This window comes from Haliotis rufescens, unplaced genomic scaffold (assembly GCF_023055435.1).
Source record: "Haliotis rufescens isolate VD_foot unplaced genomic scaffold, xgHalRufe1.0.p SCAF_4, whole genome shotgun sequence".
NCBI classification, from domain to species: Eukaryota; Metazoa; Mollusca; class Gastropoda; order Lepetellida; family Haliotidae; genus Haliotis; species Haliotis rufescens.
In genome coordinates, this window is record NW_025964112.1 from 29,780,787 (window position 1) to 29,800,471 (window position 19,685).

The window sequence follows — 19,685 nt, forward strand, 5'->3', positions numbered from 1 at the left end:
ACATCGTTGTTTGTAGGTATTCAGGTCAACTACATTGTTGTTTGTAGGTAGTCAGTTCAGCTACATCGTTGTTTGTAGGTATTCAGGTCAACTACATTGTTGTTTGTAGGTAGTCAGGTCAGCTACATCATTGTTTGTAGGTAGTCAGGTCAGCTACATCATTGTAGGTAGTCAGGTCAACTACATTGTTGTTTGTAGGTAGTCAGTTCAGCTACATTGTTGTTTGTAGGTAGTCAGTTCAGCTACATCGTGGTTTGTAGGTCTTCAGGTCAGCTATATCATTGTAGGTAGTCAGTTCAGCTACATTGTTGTTTGTAGGTAGTCAGTTCAGCTACATTGTTGTTTGTAGGTAGTCAGTTCAGCTACATCGTTGTTTGTAGGTAGTCAGTTCAGCTGCATCGTGGTTTGTAGGTAGTCAGTTCAGCTGCATCGTTGTTTGTAGGTAGTCAGGTCAGCTACATCGTTGTTTGTCAGTATTCAGGTCAGTTACAACGTGTTATGTAGGTAGTCAGGTCAGCTACATCGTGGTTTGTAGGTAGTCAGGTCAGCTACATCGTGGTTTGTAGGTAGTCAGGTCAGCTACATCATTGTTTGTAGGTAGTCAGGTCAGCTACATCGTTGTTTGTCAGTATTCAGGTCAGTTACAACGTGTTATGTAGGTAGTCAGGTCAGCTACATCGTGGTTTGTAGGTAGTCAGGTCAGCTACATCATTGTTTGTAGGTAGTCAGTTCAGCTACATCGTGGTTTGTAGGTAGTCAGGTCAGCTACATCATTGTTTGTAGGTAGTCAGTTCAGCTACATCGTGGTTTGTAGGTAGTCAGGTCAGCTACATCGTTGTTTGTAGGTAGTCAGTTCAGCTACATCGTTGTTTGTAGGTAGTCAGGTCAGCTACATCATTGTAGGTAGTCAGTTCAGCTGCATCCTGGTTTGTAGGTAGTCAGTTCAGCTGCATCGTTGTTTGTAGGTAGTCAGGTCAGCTACATCGTTGTTTGTTAGTATTCAGGTCAGTTACAACGTGTTATGTAGGTAGTCAGGTCAGCTACATCGTGGTTTGTAGGTAGTCAGTTCAGCTGCATCGTGGTTTGTAGGTAGTCAGGTCAGCTACATCGTTGTTTGTAGGTAGTCAGGTCAGCTACATTGTTGTTTGTAGATAGTCAGGTCAGCTACATCATTGTTTGTAGGTAGTCAGGTCAGCTACATCATTGTTTGTAGGTAGTCAGGTCAGCTACATTGTTGTTTGTATGTAGTCAGGTCAGCTACATCGTGGTTTGTAGGTAGTCAGGTCAGCTACATCATTGTTTGTAGGTAGTCAGGTCAGCTACATCATTGTTTGTAGGTACTCAGTTCAGCTACATCGTGGTTTGTAGGTCTTCAGGTCAGCTATATCATTGTAGGTAGTCAGTTCAGCTACATTGTTGTTTGTAGGTAGTCAGTTCAGCTACATTGTTGTTTGTAGGTAGTCAGTTCAGCTACATCGTTGTTTGTAGGTAGTCAGTTCAGCTGCATCGTGGTTTGTAGGTAGTCAGTTCAGCTGCATCGTTGTTTGTAGGTAGTCAGGTCAGCTACATCGTTGTTTGTCAGTATTCAGGTCAGTTACAACGTGTTATGTAGGTAGTCAGGTCAGCTACATCGTGGTTTGTAGGTAGTCAGGTCAGCTACATCATTGTTTGTAGGTAGTCAGTTCAGCTACATCGTGGTTTGTAGGTAGTCAGGTCAGCTACATCATTGTTTGTAGGTAGTCAGGTCAGCTACATTGTTGTTTGTATGTAGTCAGGTCAGCTACATCATTGTAGGTAGTCAGGTCAGCTACATCGTTGTTTGTAGGTAGTCAGGTCAGCTACATTGTTGTTTGTATGTAGTCAGGTCAGCTACATCATTGTAGGTAGTCAGGTCAGCTATATCATTGTAGGTAGCCAGGTCAGCTACATAGTTGTTTGTATGTAGTCAGGTCAACTACACCATTGTTTGTAGGTAGTCAGTTCAGCTACATCATGGTTTGTAGGTAGTCAGGTCAGCTACATCATTGTAGGTAGTCAGGTCAGCTATATCATTGTAGGTAGCCAGGTCAGCTACATAGTTGTTTGTATGTAGTCAGGTCAACTACACCATTGTTTGTAGGTAGTCAGTTCAGCTACATCATGGTTTGTAGGTAGTCAGTTCAGCTGCATCGTTGTTTGTAGGTAGTCAGTTCAGCTACATCGTTGTTTGTAGGTAGTCAGTTCAGCTGCATCGTTGTTTGTATGTAGTCAGGTCAGCTACATTGTTGTTTGTAGGTAGTCAGGTCAGCTATATCGTTGTTTGTAGGTAGTCAGGTCAGCTGCATCGTTGTTTGTCGGTATTCAGGTCAGTTACAACGTGTTATGTAGGTAGTCAAGTCAGCCTCATAGTGGTTTGTAGGTAGTCAGTTCAGCTGCATCGTGGTTTGTAGGTAGTCAGGTCAGCTACATCATTGTAGGTAGTCAGGTCAGCTATATCATTGTAGGTAGCCAGGTCAGCTACATAGTTGTTTGTATGTAGTCAGGTCAACTACACCATTGTTTGTAGGTAGTCAGTTCAGCTACATCATGGTTTGTAGGTAGTCTGTTCAGCTGCATCGTTGTTTGTAGGTAGTCAGGTCAGCTACATTGTGGTTTGTAGGTAGTCAGGTCAGCTACATCGTTGTTTGTAGGTAGTCAGGTCAGCTACATCATTGTTTGTAGGTAGTCAGGTCAGCTACATCATTGTAGGTAGTCAGGTCAGCTGCATCATTGTTTGTAGGTAGTCAGGTCAGCTACATCATTGTTTGTAGGTAGTCAGGTCAGCTACATCGTTGTTTGTAGGTAGTCAGTTCAGCTACATCGTTGTTTGTAGGTAGTCAGTTCAGCTGCATCGTTGTTTGTATGTAGTCAGGTCAGCTACATTGTGGTTTGTAGGTAGTCAGGTCAGCTACATCGTTGTTTGTAGGTAGTCAGGTCAGCTGCATCGTGGTTTGTAGGTAGTCAGGTCAGCTATAATATCATTGTAGGTAGTTGTGATATTCTGAGGATGACAGACTTGGGAATTGATTCTGTAGGCTTTATTGAGTACTAGTGAGAGATTGTACATGCCGCCATGCGGTGTCTATTTCCCAAGATGCCTTGCGACAAGGGAGCAGTTTTTGAGTTCTTGCTAGGGAGCATTAATTTACAAAGTTTGCACACGGATGGTGCGACTACATTACACGATGGTACACTACTCCCCCTTTAAGAGTGAGCGATTAGAAACACTTATCATGCATTATCGCAAAACTTAAATGTCCATATGATTTGAGTCACTGCGAATTGCACCCTACTGCTTGGCAATAGTCACGACTTAAATTAAGCCAATTAAATGAAGTTCATGAAACATGTGAACTGGTAATTTAACACTGAACTTGAAAATATCACAGAACTGAACTGTCAACTTTTTGGCACTGTGGAATGTCCATTAGGTGGACACAAAGTAATGTCTATAAATCAAGTCTGTTAGGAGCTTTGGATACTCTCGTTGATCTTCGGAGCTGTGGTTCCCGTACTTGTGAAGTTTCCGTGGCACTCTGTTGTTCTGTGTTCTCATCGGGCGGGATGTTGATTGATGGCGAAGGATCTTTTGCGACTGAGAGGTCCTCTGGTGTTTCAGGTACAACCATGTCATGTGTGGTGTGACAAGGTTTCAGGTGATCCAGGTGACGGCGAACGGTACGTCCGTATGGAAATTGTATGCTGCACTGAGAGCTTGACTTATTCACTATTTTGCCTGGAATCCAACGATCACCTCTGCCAAAGTTAGCAATATACACATTATTGCCAACAGCAAATGACTTGGCTCGAGTATGCGAGTCATGGTGATCCTTCTGTTTCACTTGCTTTTTGAGAACTTTCTTTGATTCGTCTGGATGCAGGAGGTCGAGATGTGTTCTCAACTTTCTACCCATCAGGAGCTCTGTGGGTGATTTCCTGGTGGCGGAGTGTGGCATCTCTATGTATCTGAACAGGAAATGAGCCACTTTAGATTCAATGGTTTTCCCTACGATCTTCTTCATGCTTTCTTTGAAGGTTTGGACGGAGGGTTCAGCAAGTCCATTTGATCCAGGGTGGTAAGGTGGAGTAAGTACGTGTTCAACTCCATTGGTAGTTAGGAAGTGCTTGAACTCATGACTTGTAAAAGAACTTCCATTGTCGGAGACAACCGTCACTGGTAAACCATGTGTGGAAAAGGTCTTCTCTAGCTTTTCTATAGTGACTTGTGACGATGTCAAAGGGAAGATGTGGACATCCATCCACTTGGAGAAAGCATCTACGACAATCAAAAACATTTTGTTCATGAAAGGTCCTGCATGATCGATGTGTACGCGCTGCCAGGGACCCCTTGGGTATTCCCATGGATGCATCAGTACAGCAGGTGTTGATTTGGCATTGATCTGGCACGAGTTACATTGTTGAACTGTCGCTTCAATATCCGAGTCTATGTTTGGCCACCAAACGTAGCTTCGGGCAACCATTTTCATCTTGACGATACCTGGGTGTAAGTCGTGAAGCATTGCAAGTACACGAGATCTTCCCTTCTGAGGAATTACCACTCTAGATCCCCACAATATGATGCCACCATGAGTGCTCAGCTCGTCCTTCTTTCTGATGAATGGCTGTAATGCTGGCTCAGTTGACAATGTCCGACCATTAGTGATGAAACGACGGACTCTGGAGAGTGGGGTCAGCGTTTGTCCACTTTTCTACTTCGTCAGCTGTAACTGGAGAAGTTTCAAGAAAATCCAGCAGAAATACTGTTTCCGTTGGAATGGGAACGTTTGGTGGCGATACTGGAAGAGGTAGTCTGCTCATGGCGTCTGCGTGACAGATCTCTTTCCCTGGTCTGTACTTGAATCAGTAGTTATAGGCCGACAGTGTGAGTGACCATCTCTGAATGCGGGCTGAGGCCATCGGAGGTACTCCTTTATTTTCGTTGAAGAGAGTAAGGAGTGGTTTGTGATCATTCTCAATGTAGAAGTGTCTGCCGAACAAGTAAGAATGATACTTCTTAACACCGAACACTACTGATAATCCCTCCTTTTCTATTTGAGAGTATTTTCTTTCGGCGGTGTTCAGAGTTCTGGAGGCAAATGCCACTGGCTTTTCAGTTCCGTCTGGCATTTTGTGTGATAAAACTGCTCCAACGCCGTACTGAGAGGGGTCGCATGCTAAAATCAGGTCCTTGTTGGCGTCAAAGTGAACAAGGACTTGTGATTACTTGATCAGGTTTTTGGGTTTCATGAAAGCAGTCTCTTGCTCGGGTCCCCATTTCCATTTGGTGTCTTTTCTGAGTAGAATGTGTAGGGGTGCCAGGACACTGGAAATGTTTGGGAGAAACTGCCCGTAATAGTTCAGCAAGCCCAGATAGGACTTAAGTTCTGAGACATCTTTAGGAGCTGGAGCGTCAGCAATGGCTTCAACTTTGTCTTGAACTGGGTGGAGACCTTCACAATCAATGACATGGCCAAGATAAACAACCTGTTTAGACTGGAATATGCACTTCTCTTTTTGGACGCGGACACCACATTCATCCAATTTCTTGATCACTGATCTTGCATTTTCCACATGTTCAGGATCATCTTTTCCAGAAATCAGGATGTCGTCTTGATATCCACAGGTCATGGGAATTCCCTGTATGAGGCTGTCCATGCACCTTTGGAATATTGCTGGAGCAGAGGATATTCCGAACAGCAGACGATTGTAGCGAAACAGACCTCGATGAGTGTTTATAGTTGTATAGTCTTTAGACTTCTCATCGAGGGGTAGTTGCAGGGAAGCACTCTTAAGGTCAATTTTTGTGAAGGTTTTTCCACCTGAGAGTGTAGCATATAGATCTTCGATCTTTGGGATCGGGTATGGATCCAGTTTGGCTACTTGGTTAATGGTTACTTTATAGTCCCCACAGATTCGAACCTTACCATTAGCCTTAAGTACTGGCACTATGGGCGTTGCCCACTCGGAGAACTGCACAGGTTCTATTATGCTGTCTGCAAGTAGGCGATCAAGTTCCTCGTCTACTTTGTGTATGGTACTGGCCTAGGCTTGAAGAATTTTGGGTGCGCTTCAGGGTCTACATAGATGCTTCCCTTGACTCCGGTAATTTTGCCGAGACCTTCCTCAAATACTTGTGAGTGCGTTTCTAGCACATGGGCAAGGCTTTCGGGAACATCCATTTTATTTATGTTGTCAAAGTTCACGGGAATCAGAGATAGCCAATCCCTTCCAAGAAGATTTGACTCTTTGGAATGACACCCATCTACAACCAGAATATCTTTCAGAGATTGTTTGCCTTGATACTCAACATCAACAGTGATGCGTCCTACAACGATTAGGCGTTGGCCTGTTTATGAGCGAAGAGCTGAAGTTGACTTGTGCAGTGTCGGTGCGTCACTTTCTGACCAGGTCGTCTTGTAACATGACAAAGTCATCAATGACTTTGTAGCACCTGTGTCAAGTTGCATTGTAACTGGCTTTCCATTCATCATCACTTGCACTATTATTGGGGGGTCAGATGTGCTACTTTTGTCTTCAACATGGTACAAACTGTATTCATCATCCTGATTTATGTCAAAACATCCATCGTCGGGAAAGTACTCTTCAACTGTGTTTGTAGAGCGTGAATGTTTCCACTCCTACATGCCCTTAGAATGTGGCCTTTGATATGACAGTAAGAACACACACTGTCTTTGAAGTGACACTTGTCGGACTTATAAGAACTATCACCACACCTGTAGCACTTGTACTTTGTATCTGCTGGTTTTTGTTCAGCATCATGTGCAGACTTGTTTGGAGAGCGTTTCCCAGATTTCTTTCCCCCTTTCTTTCCTCTCTTTTTTTCATAGATACTGTTGATATCCTGTTTATTCAGAGTTTTTGCTTGCATTCCTGACTGGATGTCAGTGATGTTTTTGGCAGCAGTTTCGATGCCTAGCGCTATGTCGAGTGCTTTCTTGAAATTTAGGTCAGTCTCCGAGAGTAGCCTACGTTGAATGCGGTCGTCCATTACCCCACATTCTAGTCTATCCCTCAACATGGTCTCCAAACTAAGTCCATATTCACAATATTCCGCGATACGTCTTAACTCTGCGACGAATGCGGAGATTGACTGACCTGATTGACGAAAGCACGTGTTTAACTTGAACCGCTGCACAATCGGCGATGGTTTCGGATTGTAGTGAGTTTCCATTAGGTTCACTAGTTCAGCGAATGACTTGGATGTGGGTTTAGCAGGAGAAATGAGATTTCTCATGAGTCCATAAGTCTTAGCTCCAACTACACTTAGCAGAATGTAGGTAGGTAGTCAGGTCAGCTGCATGGTTGTTTGTAGGTAGTCAGGTCAGCTACATCATTGTTTGTAGGTAGTCAGGTCAGCTACATTGTTGTTTGTAGGTATTCAGGTCAGCTGCATCGTGGTTTGTAGGTAGTCAGGTCAGCTACATCGTGGTTTGTAGGTAGTCAGGTCAGCTACATCATTGTAGGTAGTCAGGTCAGCTACATCATTGTTTGTACATAGTCAGGTCAGCTACATCATTGTTTGTAGGTAATCAGGTCAGCTACATCATTGTAGGTAGTCAGGTCAGCTACATCATTGTTTGTACATAGTCAGGTCAGCTACATCATGGTTTGTAGGTAGTCAGGTCAGCTGCATCAATTTTTGTAGGTAGTCAGGTCAGCTACATCATTGTTTGTAGGTAGTCAGGTCAGCTACATCATGGTTTGTAGGTATTCAGGTCAGCTGCATCGTGGTTTGTAGGTAGTCAGGTCAGCTACATCGTGGTTTGTAGGTAGTCAGGTCAGCTACATCATTGTAGGTAGTCAGGTCAGCTACATCATTGTTTGTACATAGTCAGGTCAGCTACATCATTGTATGTAGGTAGTCAGGTCAGCTACATCGTTGTTTGTAGGTAGTCAGGTCAGCTACATCATGGTTTGTAGGTAGTCAGGTCAGCTACATCGTTGTTTGTAGGTAGTCAAGTCAGCCACATCATGGTTTGTAGGTTATAATTCAGGTCAGCTGCATCGTGGTTTGTACATAGTCAGGTCAGCTACATCATTGTTTGTACATAGTCAGGTCAGCTACATCGTTGTTTGTCGGTATTCAGGTCAGCTATATCATTGTATGTAGTCAGGTCAGCTTCATTGTTGTTTGTAGGTAGTCAGGTCAGCTACATCATGGTTTGTAGGTAGTCAGGTCAGCTGCATCATTGTTTGTAGGTAGTCAGGTCAGCTACATCATTGTTTGTAGGTAGTCAGGTCAGCTACATCATGGTTTGTAGGTATTCAGGTCAGCTGCATCGTGGTTTGTAGGTAGTCAGGTCAGCTACATCGTGGTTTGTAGGTAGTCAGGTCAGCTACATCATTGTAGGTAGTCAGGTCAGCTACATCGTGGTTTGTATGTAGTCAGGTCAGCTACATCATTGTAGGTAGTCAGGTCAGCTACATCATTGTAGGTAGTCCGGTCAGCTACATCATTGTTTGTAGGTAGTCAGTTCAGCTACATCGTTGTTTGTAGGTAGTCAGGTCAGCTACATCATTGTTTGTACATAGTCAGGTCAGCTACATCATTGTTTGTACATAGTCAGTTCAGCTACATTGTTGTTTGTAGGTAATCAGTTCAGCTACATCGTTGTTTGTAGGTAGTCAGGTCAGCTACATCATTGTTTGTACATAGTCAGGTCAGCTACATCATTGTTTGTAGGTAATCAGTTCAGCTACATCGTTGTTTGTAGGTAATCAGGTCAGCTACATCATTGTAGGTAGTCAGGTCAGCCACATCATTGTAGGTAGTCCGGTCAGCTACATCATTGTTTGTACATAGTCAGGTCAGCTACATCATTGTTTGTAGGTAATCAGTTCAGCTACATCGTTGTTTGTAGGTAGTCAGGTCAGCTACATCATTGTTTGTACATAGTCAGGTCAGCTACATCATTGTTTGTAGGTAATCAGTTCAGCTACATCGTTGTTTGTAGGTAATCAGGTCAGCTACATCATTGTTTGTAGGTAGTCAGGTCAGCCACATCATTGTAGGTAGTCAGGTCAGCTACATCATTGTTTGTAGGTAATCAGTTCAGCTACATCGTTGTTTGTAGGTAATCAGGTCAGCTACATTGTTGTTTGTAGGTAGTCAGGTCAGCCACATCATTGTAGGTAGTCAGGTCAGCTACATCATTGTTTGTAGGTAATCAGGTCAGCTACATCGTTGTTTGTAGGTAGTCAGGTCAGCTACATTGTTGTTTGTACATAGTCAGGTCAGCTACATCATTGTTTGTACATAGTCAGGTCAGCTACATCATTGTTTGTACATAGTCAGGTCAGCTACATCATTGTTTGTACATAGTCAGGTCAGCTACATCATTGTTTGTAGGTAATCAGGTCAGCTACATCGTTGTTTGTAGGTAGTCAGGTCAGCTACATTGTTGTTTGTACATAGTCAGGTCAGCTACATCATTGTTTGTAGGTATTCAGGTCAGCTACACTGTGGTGTGTAGGTAGTCAGGTCAGCTACATCATTGTTTGTACATAGTCAGGTCAGCTACATCATTGTTTGTAGGTATTCAGGTCAGCTACATCATTGTTTGTAGGTAGTCATGTCAGCTACATCCTTGTTTGTAGGTAGTCAGGTCAGCTACATCATTGTTTGTAGGTATTCAGGTCAGCTACATCATTGTTTGTAGGTAGTCAGGTCAGCTACATCATTGTTTGTAGGTATTCAGGTCAGCTACATCATTGTTTGTAGGTAGTCATGTCAGCTACATCATTGTTTGTACATAGTCAGGTCAGCTACATCATTGTTTGTAGGTATTCAGTTCAGCTGCATCATTGTTTGTAGGTAGTCCGGTCAACTACATCATTGTTTGTAGGTAGTCAGGTCAGCTACATCATTGTAGGTAGTCATGTCAGCTACATCATTGTTTGTAGGTAGTCAGGTCAGCTACATCATTGTTTGTAGGTATTCAGGTCAGCTACACCGTGGTGTGTAGGTAGTCATGTCAGCTACATCATTGTTTGTAGGTAGTCCGGTCAACTACATCATTGTTTGTAGGTATTCAGGTCAGCTACACCGTGGTGTGTAGGTAGTCCGGTCAACAACATCATTATTAGGAGGTAGTCCGGTCAACTACATCATTGTTTGTTGGTAGTCAGGTCAGCTAGATCGTTGTTTGTATGTAGTCAGGTCAGCTAAATTGTTGTTTGTAGGTATTCAGGTCAGCTACATCATTGTAGGTAGGTAGTCAGGTCAGCTACATCATAGTTTGTAGGTAGTCAGGTCAGCTACATCGTTGTTTGTATGTAGTCAGGTCAGCTACATCATTGTTTGTAGGTAGTCAGTTCAGCTTCATAGTTGTTTGTAGTAGGGCTGGGACAAGTCTAAATGTACTTCCTGGGTACCTGACTCCCTGTTACACCGGATAGTCGATGTAGGTCTCAAGAGTTGGCTATGAAATTACAAATTTAGAATTGTTTTGCAGGAGGCCTGGCAAATATATAGTCAGTGTGCACTGTCAGAAAGAAATTCGAACTCAGGGATCAAAATTAAATTTATTTCAAGTGTGCCAATGGGCACAATGTGCCATCACATCTTTAGGGGTGCCAGGCTTCTAAACTGTTTTAATGGTTAATCATAATTGAAATACAAGTCAAGTGACTGTCATAGTGTTTATTCAAGTCAAATCATACTTAGAATGAATGATCAATAAGAAAATTCAAGTTACTAATTTCTGGTTACTCATTGCCTTTGAACATTAGTTAACTACTGCAATACCAATTATACTCAACAACAAAAGGTACTGTGACACCAATATTTTGGTGTATTTTTCAAACAAGTAAAGTTTGGTTTTCAATATTGTAGTACATGTATGGAATCAAGTCACAAAAACGTAGCTGCTACAGAAAAGCATGCATTCCATGCAAAAGTTGACTTTTATGCAAGCCCCATGCATTTCACTACCCAAGAATGGGTATAAAAACATGTGCGTTAACGGGATTCCATATGCATTGTTTAGCATCGTGCTGACAACAACCAAAATTACGCAATTATACAACAATACGAAATGCCACGCCTGTCGGAAAATGAGCGTCTGCGAACAATTGGTATGCTTGAAGCAGGATCGAGTCAAAGTAATGTTGCAAGACAAGTTAACGTCAACAGAAACACCATTTGGTGTTTATGGCAACGTTGGCAACAGACGAATGCAGTCAGAGACCATCCTCGGAGTGGCAGGCCACGCGTAACCAATGATCGACAAGACAACTGGATTCGAACAACACACCTACGAAATCGATTCCAGCCAGCAACAGTGACTGCAAGAAGCATCCCTGGCCTTCGATCAATATCCTCACAAACCGTACGTCGTCGCCTCAGATGTGCAGGGATTGTCGCCAGAAGACCCTCCAGACGTCCCATGTTGACAGGAAACCACTGTCAAGCACGTCTACAGTGGTGCAGACAGCGTCTATGCTGGACGGCCATGCAGTGGGGACAAGTTCTATTCACTGACAAGTCTCGTTTCCACCTCAGCCACAGCGATGGACGGATTCGAGTGTACCAACGTTGAGGTGAACGTTACATCAATCATTGTGTCATGGAAGAAGATCAGTTTGGGGGCTGCAGCATTATGGTATGGGGTGGGATTACAGCAAGACAGAGGACCTGTTTGATAGTGGTAGAGGGAAATCTCAATGGACAGCGCTACCACGACGAGATCATCGGCCCTGTTGTTCTACAGTTTTTGTGTCGTCCAGCCCAGGCATTACCTTTCAACATGGCAACGCCCGGCCTCATATTGCTCAACTTGTTCAGGATTCTCTTCAACAAAACAACGTGAATGTCATCCCCTGGCCGGCTCGCTCCCCTGATCTCTCTCCAATTGAGCACATGTGGGATGAGATGGATTGGCGCCTTCGACGTCAGCCATGTGTTCCACAGACACTCCAGGAACTTCGAAACATGCTCCAGCAGATATGGACAGATATCTCACAGGACTTTGTGCGACGCCTGCATCGCAAACAGAGGTGGACACAAACGCTATTGATTTGTAAATTGACATTTTGGCATGTTTATGTTTTTTATGAAATCACATAATAGTAGCTGTACACTGATCAGTTACAGTTGTAGCTGATCTGTGTCCATAGGGTAAGGTCCTTCTTCTGGCCCTCTTCTGGCCCTCTTTCTCCCCTGTATGCACTGAGCCACAGTCATCAACCTTGACAGTGTCTGGGATTTCAGGCTATCTGCTTGTAAAACATCTTTGCTACTACATGTTATATACCATTTGACAGGTCTAATCCTACTGTTTATACATATGAAAGTTATGTTTATCACATTATTTAAATAATGCATTCACAACTAAAGTAAGTGTGTTGTAAATAAAAAAATCTAAGCTAACACATTCATAATGTCCAGACTGAGGATCAAGGAAGCAAAAATTTGACAATTTTCGGCACATATAAGATTTCATAAAATCCAATTAGATTTACCTATTTATTTATTTTATCTTTATAGTTTACGTAATCGGAAAATTATTTTAAAAAGAATTATAAATAATATCTGTCATCATCATTTTCCCGATAACAGTGGTTGTCCACCACTCAGTAGCATGAAGAAATATTTATCCGTTTTCGCAGGTTGGCATAAATAACACATGCCATGTGACACACCATTATCTACAAGGCTTATTTTGTCATCAACACGATAGTAAACTCGCCTAGCCTCTTTACATTACTGTAACATGCGATTATATTGGTTTCTAATGACGCTTTCTTGCTGAAATCTGCTACAAGATTCGTGTTTGGTCAAATTAAAGCATGTGACCTAAGGCAGCCAATCAAATTACAGCAATGGTAATTCGTGTATGATGAATTTCAGATTTTGACAAAAGGTTTTTGTTAAATAGTGTTATTCTGACTGTACCAGTACCTCTACAGCATTTGCATTAAACCCAGTATATATACTAGTACCTCTTCAGCATTTGCATTAAACCCAATGTATATACTGGTAGTACCTCTTCAGCATTTGCATTAAACCCAGTGTATATACTGGTACCTCTTCAGCATTTGCATTAAACCCAGTGTATATACTAGTACCTCTTCAGCATTTACATTAAACCCAGTGTATATACTGGTACCTCTTCAGCATTTGCATTAAACCCAGTGTATATACTGGTACCTCTTCAGCATTTACATTAAACCCAGTGTATATACTGGTACCTCTTCAGCATTCATTTCAAAATATTGAAAGAGTACATCTACAACTGTCAGAAACATGATATTTGTTTGTTTGTTGTTTAACGCTGCACTCAGCAATATTCCAGCTATACAGCGGTCTGTAAATATTCGAGTCTGGACCTGACACTCCAGTGATTGACATCATGAACATCGATCCACGCAATTGAGATAAGATGACATGCATCAACCAAGTCAGCAAGCCTGACCACCCGATCCCGTTAGTTGCCTCCTACAACAAGTATAGTCACCTTTGACGGTGAGAATGGGTTGCTGAAGACCTATTCTACCCCTGATCTTCACGGGTCTCAGAAAAATAATGAGTATAATCATGATGATGTTACTTTTGGAAGGCAAGAGATAAGCCTAGGGTAGCCTACACCAGCAACTGGATGGGTAACAGGTGTTACTGTTACCTCAAGTCAAAGAGTAGTCATTTTTTTGCAGTTTGTTAGTTCATCAGAAATTACTTAGCCTTGATTGGGAGGAAGTAGATGTTCATGCATAGCTGAGTGAGTCAGGGGTTACAGATCACAAAGTGATGTGCTTAGTAAAATCCACAAGAATAGACCCAGGCTATACATGTTCCATAGTAATCATAGTATGTTGCATTACCAGTAGTTGGTGAGATAAACATTTAACCCCCTGGATGCCACAGGGACATATAATATATGTCCCTCCTCTACAACCCTCACTTTGAAGTCGAATAAAATTCAAAATACATCTCGCACACAGATACACTTTACAGTTTTGAATAATTTTCGGAAATTTCCTGTTCTGTAATATCATCCACTGGCATTTTAGGCCAAGCAAAAGTACTGAAAATGACCTCTGAAAATTAGGTTCATTGTAAATGTCGCCATTTTTTACTCATTACTAAATCACCACTAGCTGCGTTATTTACAGCATGTTTTGAAATCTAAATTTTGGATATTTACTCTGAGAAATGAATTTCAAAAATAGCATATTGCTGATCACGGGTATCCGTCTATAAACAAACCACCAATGATCATTCCAAAACGTCTCCGATAACCTAAGAATCGTTTCGAATGTTTTGGAAAATACGCAAACACGAACGCCCTAAGTGAACTTTACGCCATATTGGATAGTGTTTACAAAATCAGGTACACCGGCAATCTCATTAAAATCAGATCTTAAATCTCAGTACCACTAAACAAAGATCTGAAGATATCCCATTAGGGTCACGTCAGAACGACCTTTCATCCGACCAATCAGTGCATCGCTTACCAGATAATGAAAGTGACAGTCGGAATGTGATTTCTAATCATGCTATCTCGAAAACTTTAACATGGGGTATTCCGAACAATAGTTACGGGTTTGACAACTGAATCCTTTCAATCAAGACCATCTATTAGCCATTCCAGAATATTTTTTTGTTCAGGTTTCAAATTTGTAATCGAGAATTTGTCAAAATATGTTTCGAAGTGTAGTCGCCAGTTTGAAATTTGTGCCGTAAAGCACAAGAAAGCTGCCTTCTGATTGGTCATTCCATTGGTCGGTCAAAGTTCGCGCAAGGTCAGTCTGACGTGACCCGTAATGGGATGTCCTCGGATCTTTGTTTAGCGGTAGCGAGAACTAAGATCTGATTTTAATGAGATTGGGTACACCAGTTATGAGACGCCTGTAACATCACATATATTTCAAACTTAGCTGCAATACATACATCCTTGAATTCCTCATACATTTAAGAATGAAATGACCAATGGTCTTTGTCACCAATACAAAATGGCTAGATGAAATCAAGCAAAATAAGTTAGGTGTGAAAACGAACGCTGTGCTCGAAAAACTGCACTTGTTTGAAATGTAAACAAATCAAAATTCAGATTTTACACAGTGATCGTTTTTTGCCCTATTTTGAGCTATCCATTCGTCTATTGTTCAAGATATTGCCCCAACATTTTCGGAATATGCAGGGTTAGAGAATCGTAGGAAGAATTAGGGAATTTAAAATAGAAACATTACAATGATTTGATATTTTCAACAGAAATTTTCAAAGTTACCGTCCTGTGTGGTGCCATGACTGACGCAAAATCACGCACAACAACAATGGTATTTATTAGAATTTCTGACTATTTCCGTTGGTTTCAATGAAAAGTATAACAACAAATAACAGTACATAGATTGTCAGAATGTTTCTGATTACTTACATGTCACATTTATGTATATACGATCCCTGAATGGACGAAAGTCCCAACGTAAAATCCTGCGTACTGTTGACAGTGAACACGCCATTTTGTAAAAGTTGGTCACCGGTAGTGATGTCACTCGTCAATATTGTTGTATATATTTGGTAATTTCTTTGAGGTGAAGGTCCTTGAATGAGAGTGCACACGATCATTGCATCATGCTGTTTACAGTTTCAGTTATGATGTAGATTTTGCATATCTTTTTACATTTTTTCACACAATTAATTTCACTTTGGATATTTGTCAATGTTCAAAATGATATCATTTTATAGGCCACAACAAGACAATATAGGCCACAACATATGTATGAACGAACCTTTGATCATCTCCTGTTTGTTTGAACATTGTTTAGTGTCGAATATGATATTTCTTTCCTTTGGACAAGTGTTACAACATGAAGTGTAGATGTAACTGCAGCATGTACGTATTTCTTGGGATGTGTAATCATCAATATTATAAGTTCATATAACCAATGTCCTTGAATAGCCATTTCATTTTATTTTATAACTAAAACTGAATATATTACTTTAACAAAATGGATAATATTTTTCGTTAAAATATATGCACACATTTCTGAAAGAATTGTCTTGGTCTTGGAATTGTTTTTTATGTCGTTTGTTACACAGAACAGTGATATCTAACAATTTGCCAGGTGTGTGTTAGTCACAAACAATTTACAAATTATTCCTCTCGTTTTGCTTTATATAATCAATGGGTTCATTCTTTTTTCAATATTGTGATCACAGGATATTAAACTGTTTACTTTATTTCTCCAGGAATGTGTATAAAAGTATACAAAAGTATAAAACAAAACCCATGCCAGGTACCCCGTTGGTTCAACCTTAAACAATTATCCTGATAATTCTTTACCAATAGAGGTTTCTTTGCATTGTTTATTGTGTAATTCTGAGACGAGATGAAGAGAAATAATAAACATGATAATGGACAAATATATGTCCAACACTGAATTTAAATTTGGTTGTTTTGAAATATTCTTTTGGGTATATCATTATGTAAATTGATGCCAAACAGGTTCATGTCTTGTCCAATTAAGATACACAATAAACTATCTAATTGTTTACATATTCAAGACATTATTTACTTGGTGAAAGCAGTCTCTTTATGTTGTGTCAAAAAAGCGTCAAATTCGTTTTACACATCGAGATTTTCCATACCATGAACGAAAAATTAGGCGAGATATATATTAATAAAAATACCAGTGTCGTCTTTCTCCGACGTTATCAAAGACATAAAACCAGCCATGACGTCAGAAGGAATGGAGTTATGTTTTTGATATTTCATTACATTTGATGATAAGGCTAGTGCTCCATTAATAATGGAACAACATTAGTAAAATTACACTTACACAATCAGGAGAATGTTGGAATCTAAAGTTATAGGTTACATAGGGCCATCCATTTCTCTATTACCTCTTTTTTATGAAGTACGATTTCATCATTTCTTGTGGGTTTTGTTTATAACTAAATGTATGCAGTTTCAATATCGATATTTATGTTGGAATAGTTTGGTTCATTGTGAACAAAACACCACGAAAATAAATTGTCCTTACCCACAGCTAATTCTCAGCGAGTGACCTGAGTTACAATAAACTAGTGCTAAGTATAATAGAGTTATGCCCCCTGTTCTTTGTACGCGTGTAACCTCTCCGTAGCCTTTTGATATCATAGAGAAAAATCAGTGTTCGTCATTTACCGCATGCTATTTTTGGCATTGAATGTATGACATTATACATATATGCGTATAACTCCATTTGATATATAGTTATGTCGTTCAGATATTAGGCAGTATTTTATTCGCTCACAGTTTCCGTAAAGCTTCTAAATAAAAAAATCGTTGCACAGTACTTTTTTCGGTGTACGATAAAGAGCGGAGAAATTGTCTGTTTTTCAACGCAGAATAATTTCTTGGACAACACTTGGAATTGTCTTTTTTTTAAAAACGGTTTACTTTTTGCAGTTAAATTTACACCTTCAAATAGGAAATTTAATATTCTCCAACTCTACGTAATTTTATAGCCAGAGGGAGATCCAGTGCCGTGTAAATGCAATTCTCGCACAACCTTCACTTTTCTGATCTTTGGAAAATGTGCGTCAGAAAAAAACCTCGACATCCAGAGGGTTAAAATACTCCAGCCTAAAAGCAGGACACAACACACATGATTAGGAGTCTCTGTCACAGTGACCTAACAATATAATCCATTTGAATTGAGTTAAACTTAATAAATGTCTTTACTTTATTATTTTGTTTTTTTCAGCTATGGAATTGGATAATTGTGGCAGATATCAACTCAAATCTACAAATACAGAGAATCCACTTAACCTGCAGTCTTACCTTTTCTCCCAGGGCACTAAAGTGTGTCTTGGTCTCAATGAACTCTCATTGACCAAAGTACCAGAGGAAGTATTTGATCTGGAAAATATCTCCTTTTTATTATTAACCAACAACAACATAACAGATATTCCTGATAATGTAAGTCAACTGGAAATCCTAGAAGGATTAAATCTGTCTTGCAACGGTTTGAAGACCATTAATCGACTTGTGTATCATCTCCCAAAACTGCAACTGCTAGATGTATCTAACAATGAATTGGAAGCAATATCTTCAGAAATATGTGGGCTTGTTATGTTGTCTCAACTTTTCGCAAATGGCAACAGACTGTCCTCAGTTCCATCAACACTCGGTCATATTAAAGACTTGACTGTCCTTGGGCTGAACGAGAACAGGCTGAAGAATTTGCCAAACAGCCTTGGTAGTCTTAGCAAGCTAAAAATTCTAGGATTAGAGAGAAATGAATTTGAATTCTTGAATCCAGAGATTTGTCGGATAGAAGGTCTTCAACGCCTTGGCTTGTCAGGAAATCACATGACAAATCTGCCACATGAAATTCAGAATCTGACCAAGCTTGAACAGCTCTTGCTCGATGACAATGAGTTTGAATTTATCCCTGTACAGCTGTTTTGGATTGAAGAACTCAGGGAATTGGCCATGTCTGGAAACAGGCTGTCAGCTGTACAGTCTGAGATTGGTAATTTGAAGAAACTGAAGATCTTGGGTCTGAATAATAATTTGTTAAAGGATCTACCTGCTGAGCTGTGTTTGCTGAAAGAATTGGAAATACTTGGGTTAGAGAACAATCATCTTCAGCATATACCAGAGAACATAGCAGAACTGTTTCATTTGAAGGAATTGTACATTGGTTCAAACAATATCTCTGAGATACCAGAAGGTCTAAGTTGGTGTTCAAACCTTGAGGTTCTGAGTCTGTTTGGCAACTCTTTGACTGGAGTTCCTATTGAGTTTGGTAATCTGAAGAAACTTCACACTCTTGTGTTTTCTGACAACAAACTTGAAGAACTTCCAAAAGCCATTTCAGTGCTTGAGAATCTGAATATCCTTGCATTGGATGGGAACAGAATGTCTGCAGTCCCGACTGAATTTGGACATTTATCAAAATTAAGGCATCTGAGCTTAAGAAAAAACCAGTTTGAGAAATTCCCCTTATCAGTTTGCAAAGTTTCTACGCTTGAGATCTTTGATGTTGCGCACAATAGTTTTGCTGACATTCCTCCAGAAATTGCAGAACTTCACAGTCTTACAGTGCTGAACCTCTCATGCAACCATGTCGGTAACTTCCCACCAGAATTGTGTGCACTTGTTCACTTAAAGTCTTTAGACATGTCTGGGAATATGTTAGAGGAACTACCTGAAGAAGTATCCCTGTTGACATCACTTACCAACCTTGACCTGTCAGAGAACAAATTTTTTGAGTTTCCAAAGTCAGTTTGTGCCATTCCAAACCTTGTGAAACTACGCTTTGACCAGAGCAGTGGATCTCGAGTGCCATCACTTCCTGATGAGATGGAATTCTCAAGTGTTTTTGAGTTGATCGTCTCAAATAATACCTTAAGAACATTACCAAATACAATTTCAGGTATGAGAAATCTTGTGTCACTTGTTGCAGACCATAATGAAATAAACAGCCTTCCTGAGACAGTCTGTGAGATTAGGAAGCTCCATGTTCTGCACCTGAATGACAACAAGCTGACATCCCTCCCAGAGAACTTTGATCAACTGATTAACCTGACGGATCTCCGTCTCCATAACAACCCTTTGAAGACACCACCCATAGATGTGTGTGTTAGTGGTGTTCCTCAGCCCATTGGAAGGTTCATTCGAAGAGCATTGGAAAGAGAAGGTGAATTAATTGGGTAT

General features: G+C 40.7%; 1 protein-coding gene across 1 annotated transcript in view; it reads left to right on the top strand.

Annotated features, from left to right (window-relative positions):
* Nucleotides 1-19,685, top strand: part of LOC124150127 (leucine-rich repeat and death domain-containing protein 1-like) — a 130,271-nt gene that overhangs the window by 40,322 nt on the left and 70,264 nt on the right. The window contains exon 2 of the mRNA XM_046522052.2: nucleotides 17,728-19,668. Within this exon, the coding sequence (XP_046378008.2) occupies nucleotides 17,730-19,668 (1,939 nt within the window). The 5' untranslated portion in view covers nucleotides 17,728-17,729. The remainder of the gene's footprint in view (nucleotides 1-17,727; nucleotides 19,669-19,685) is intronic.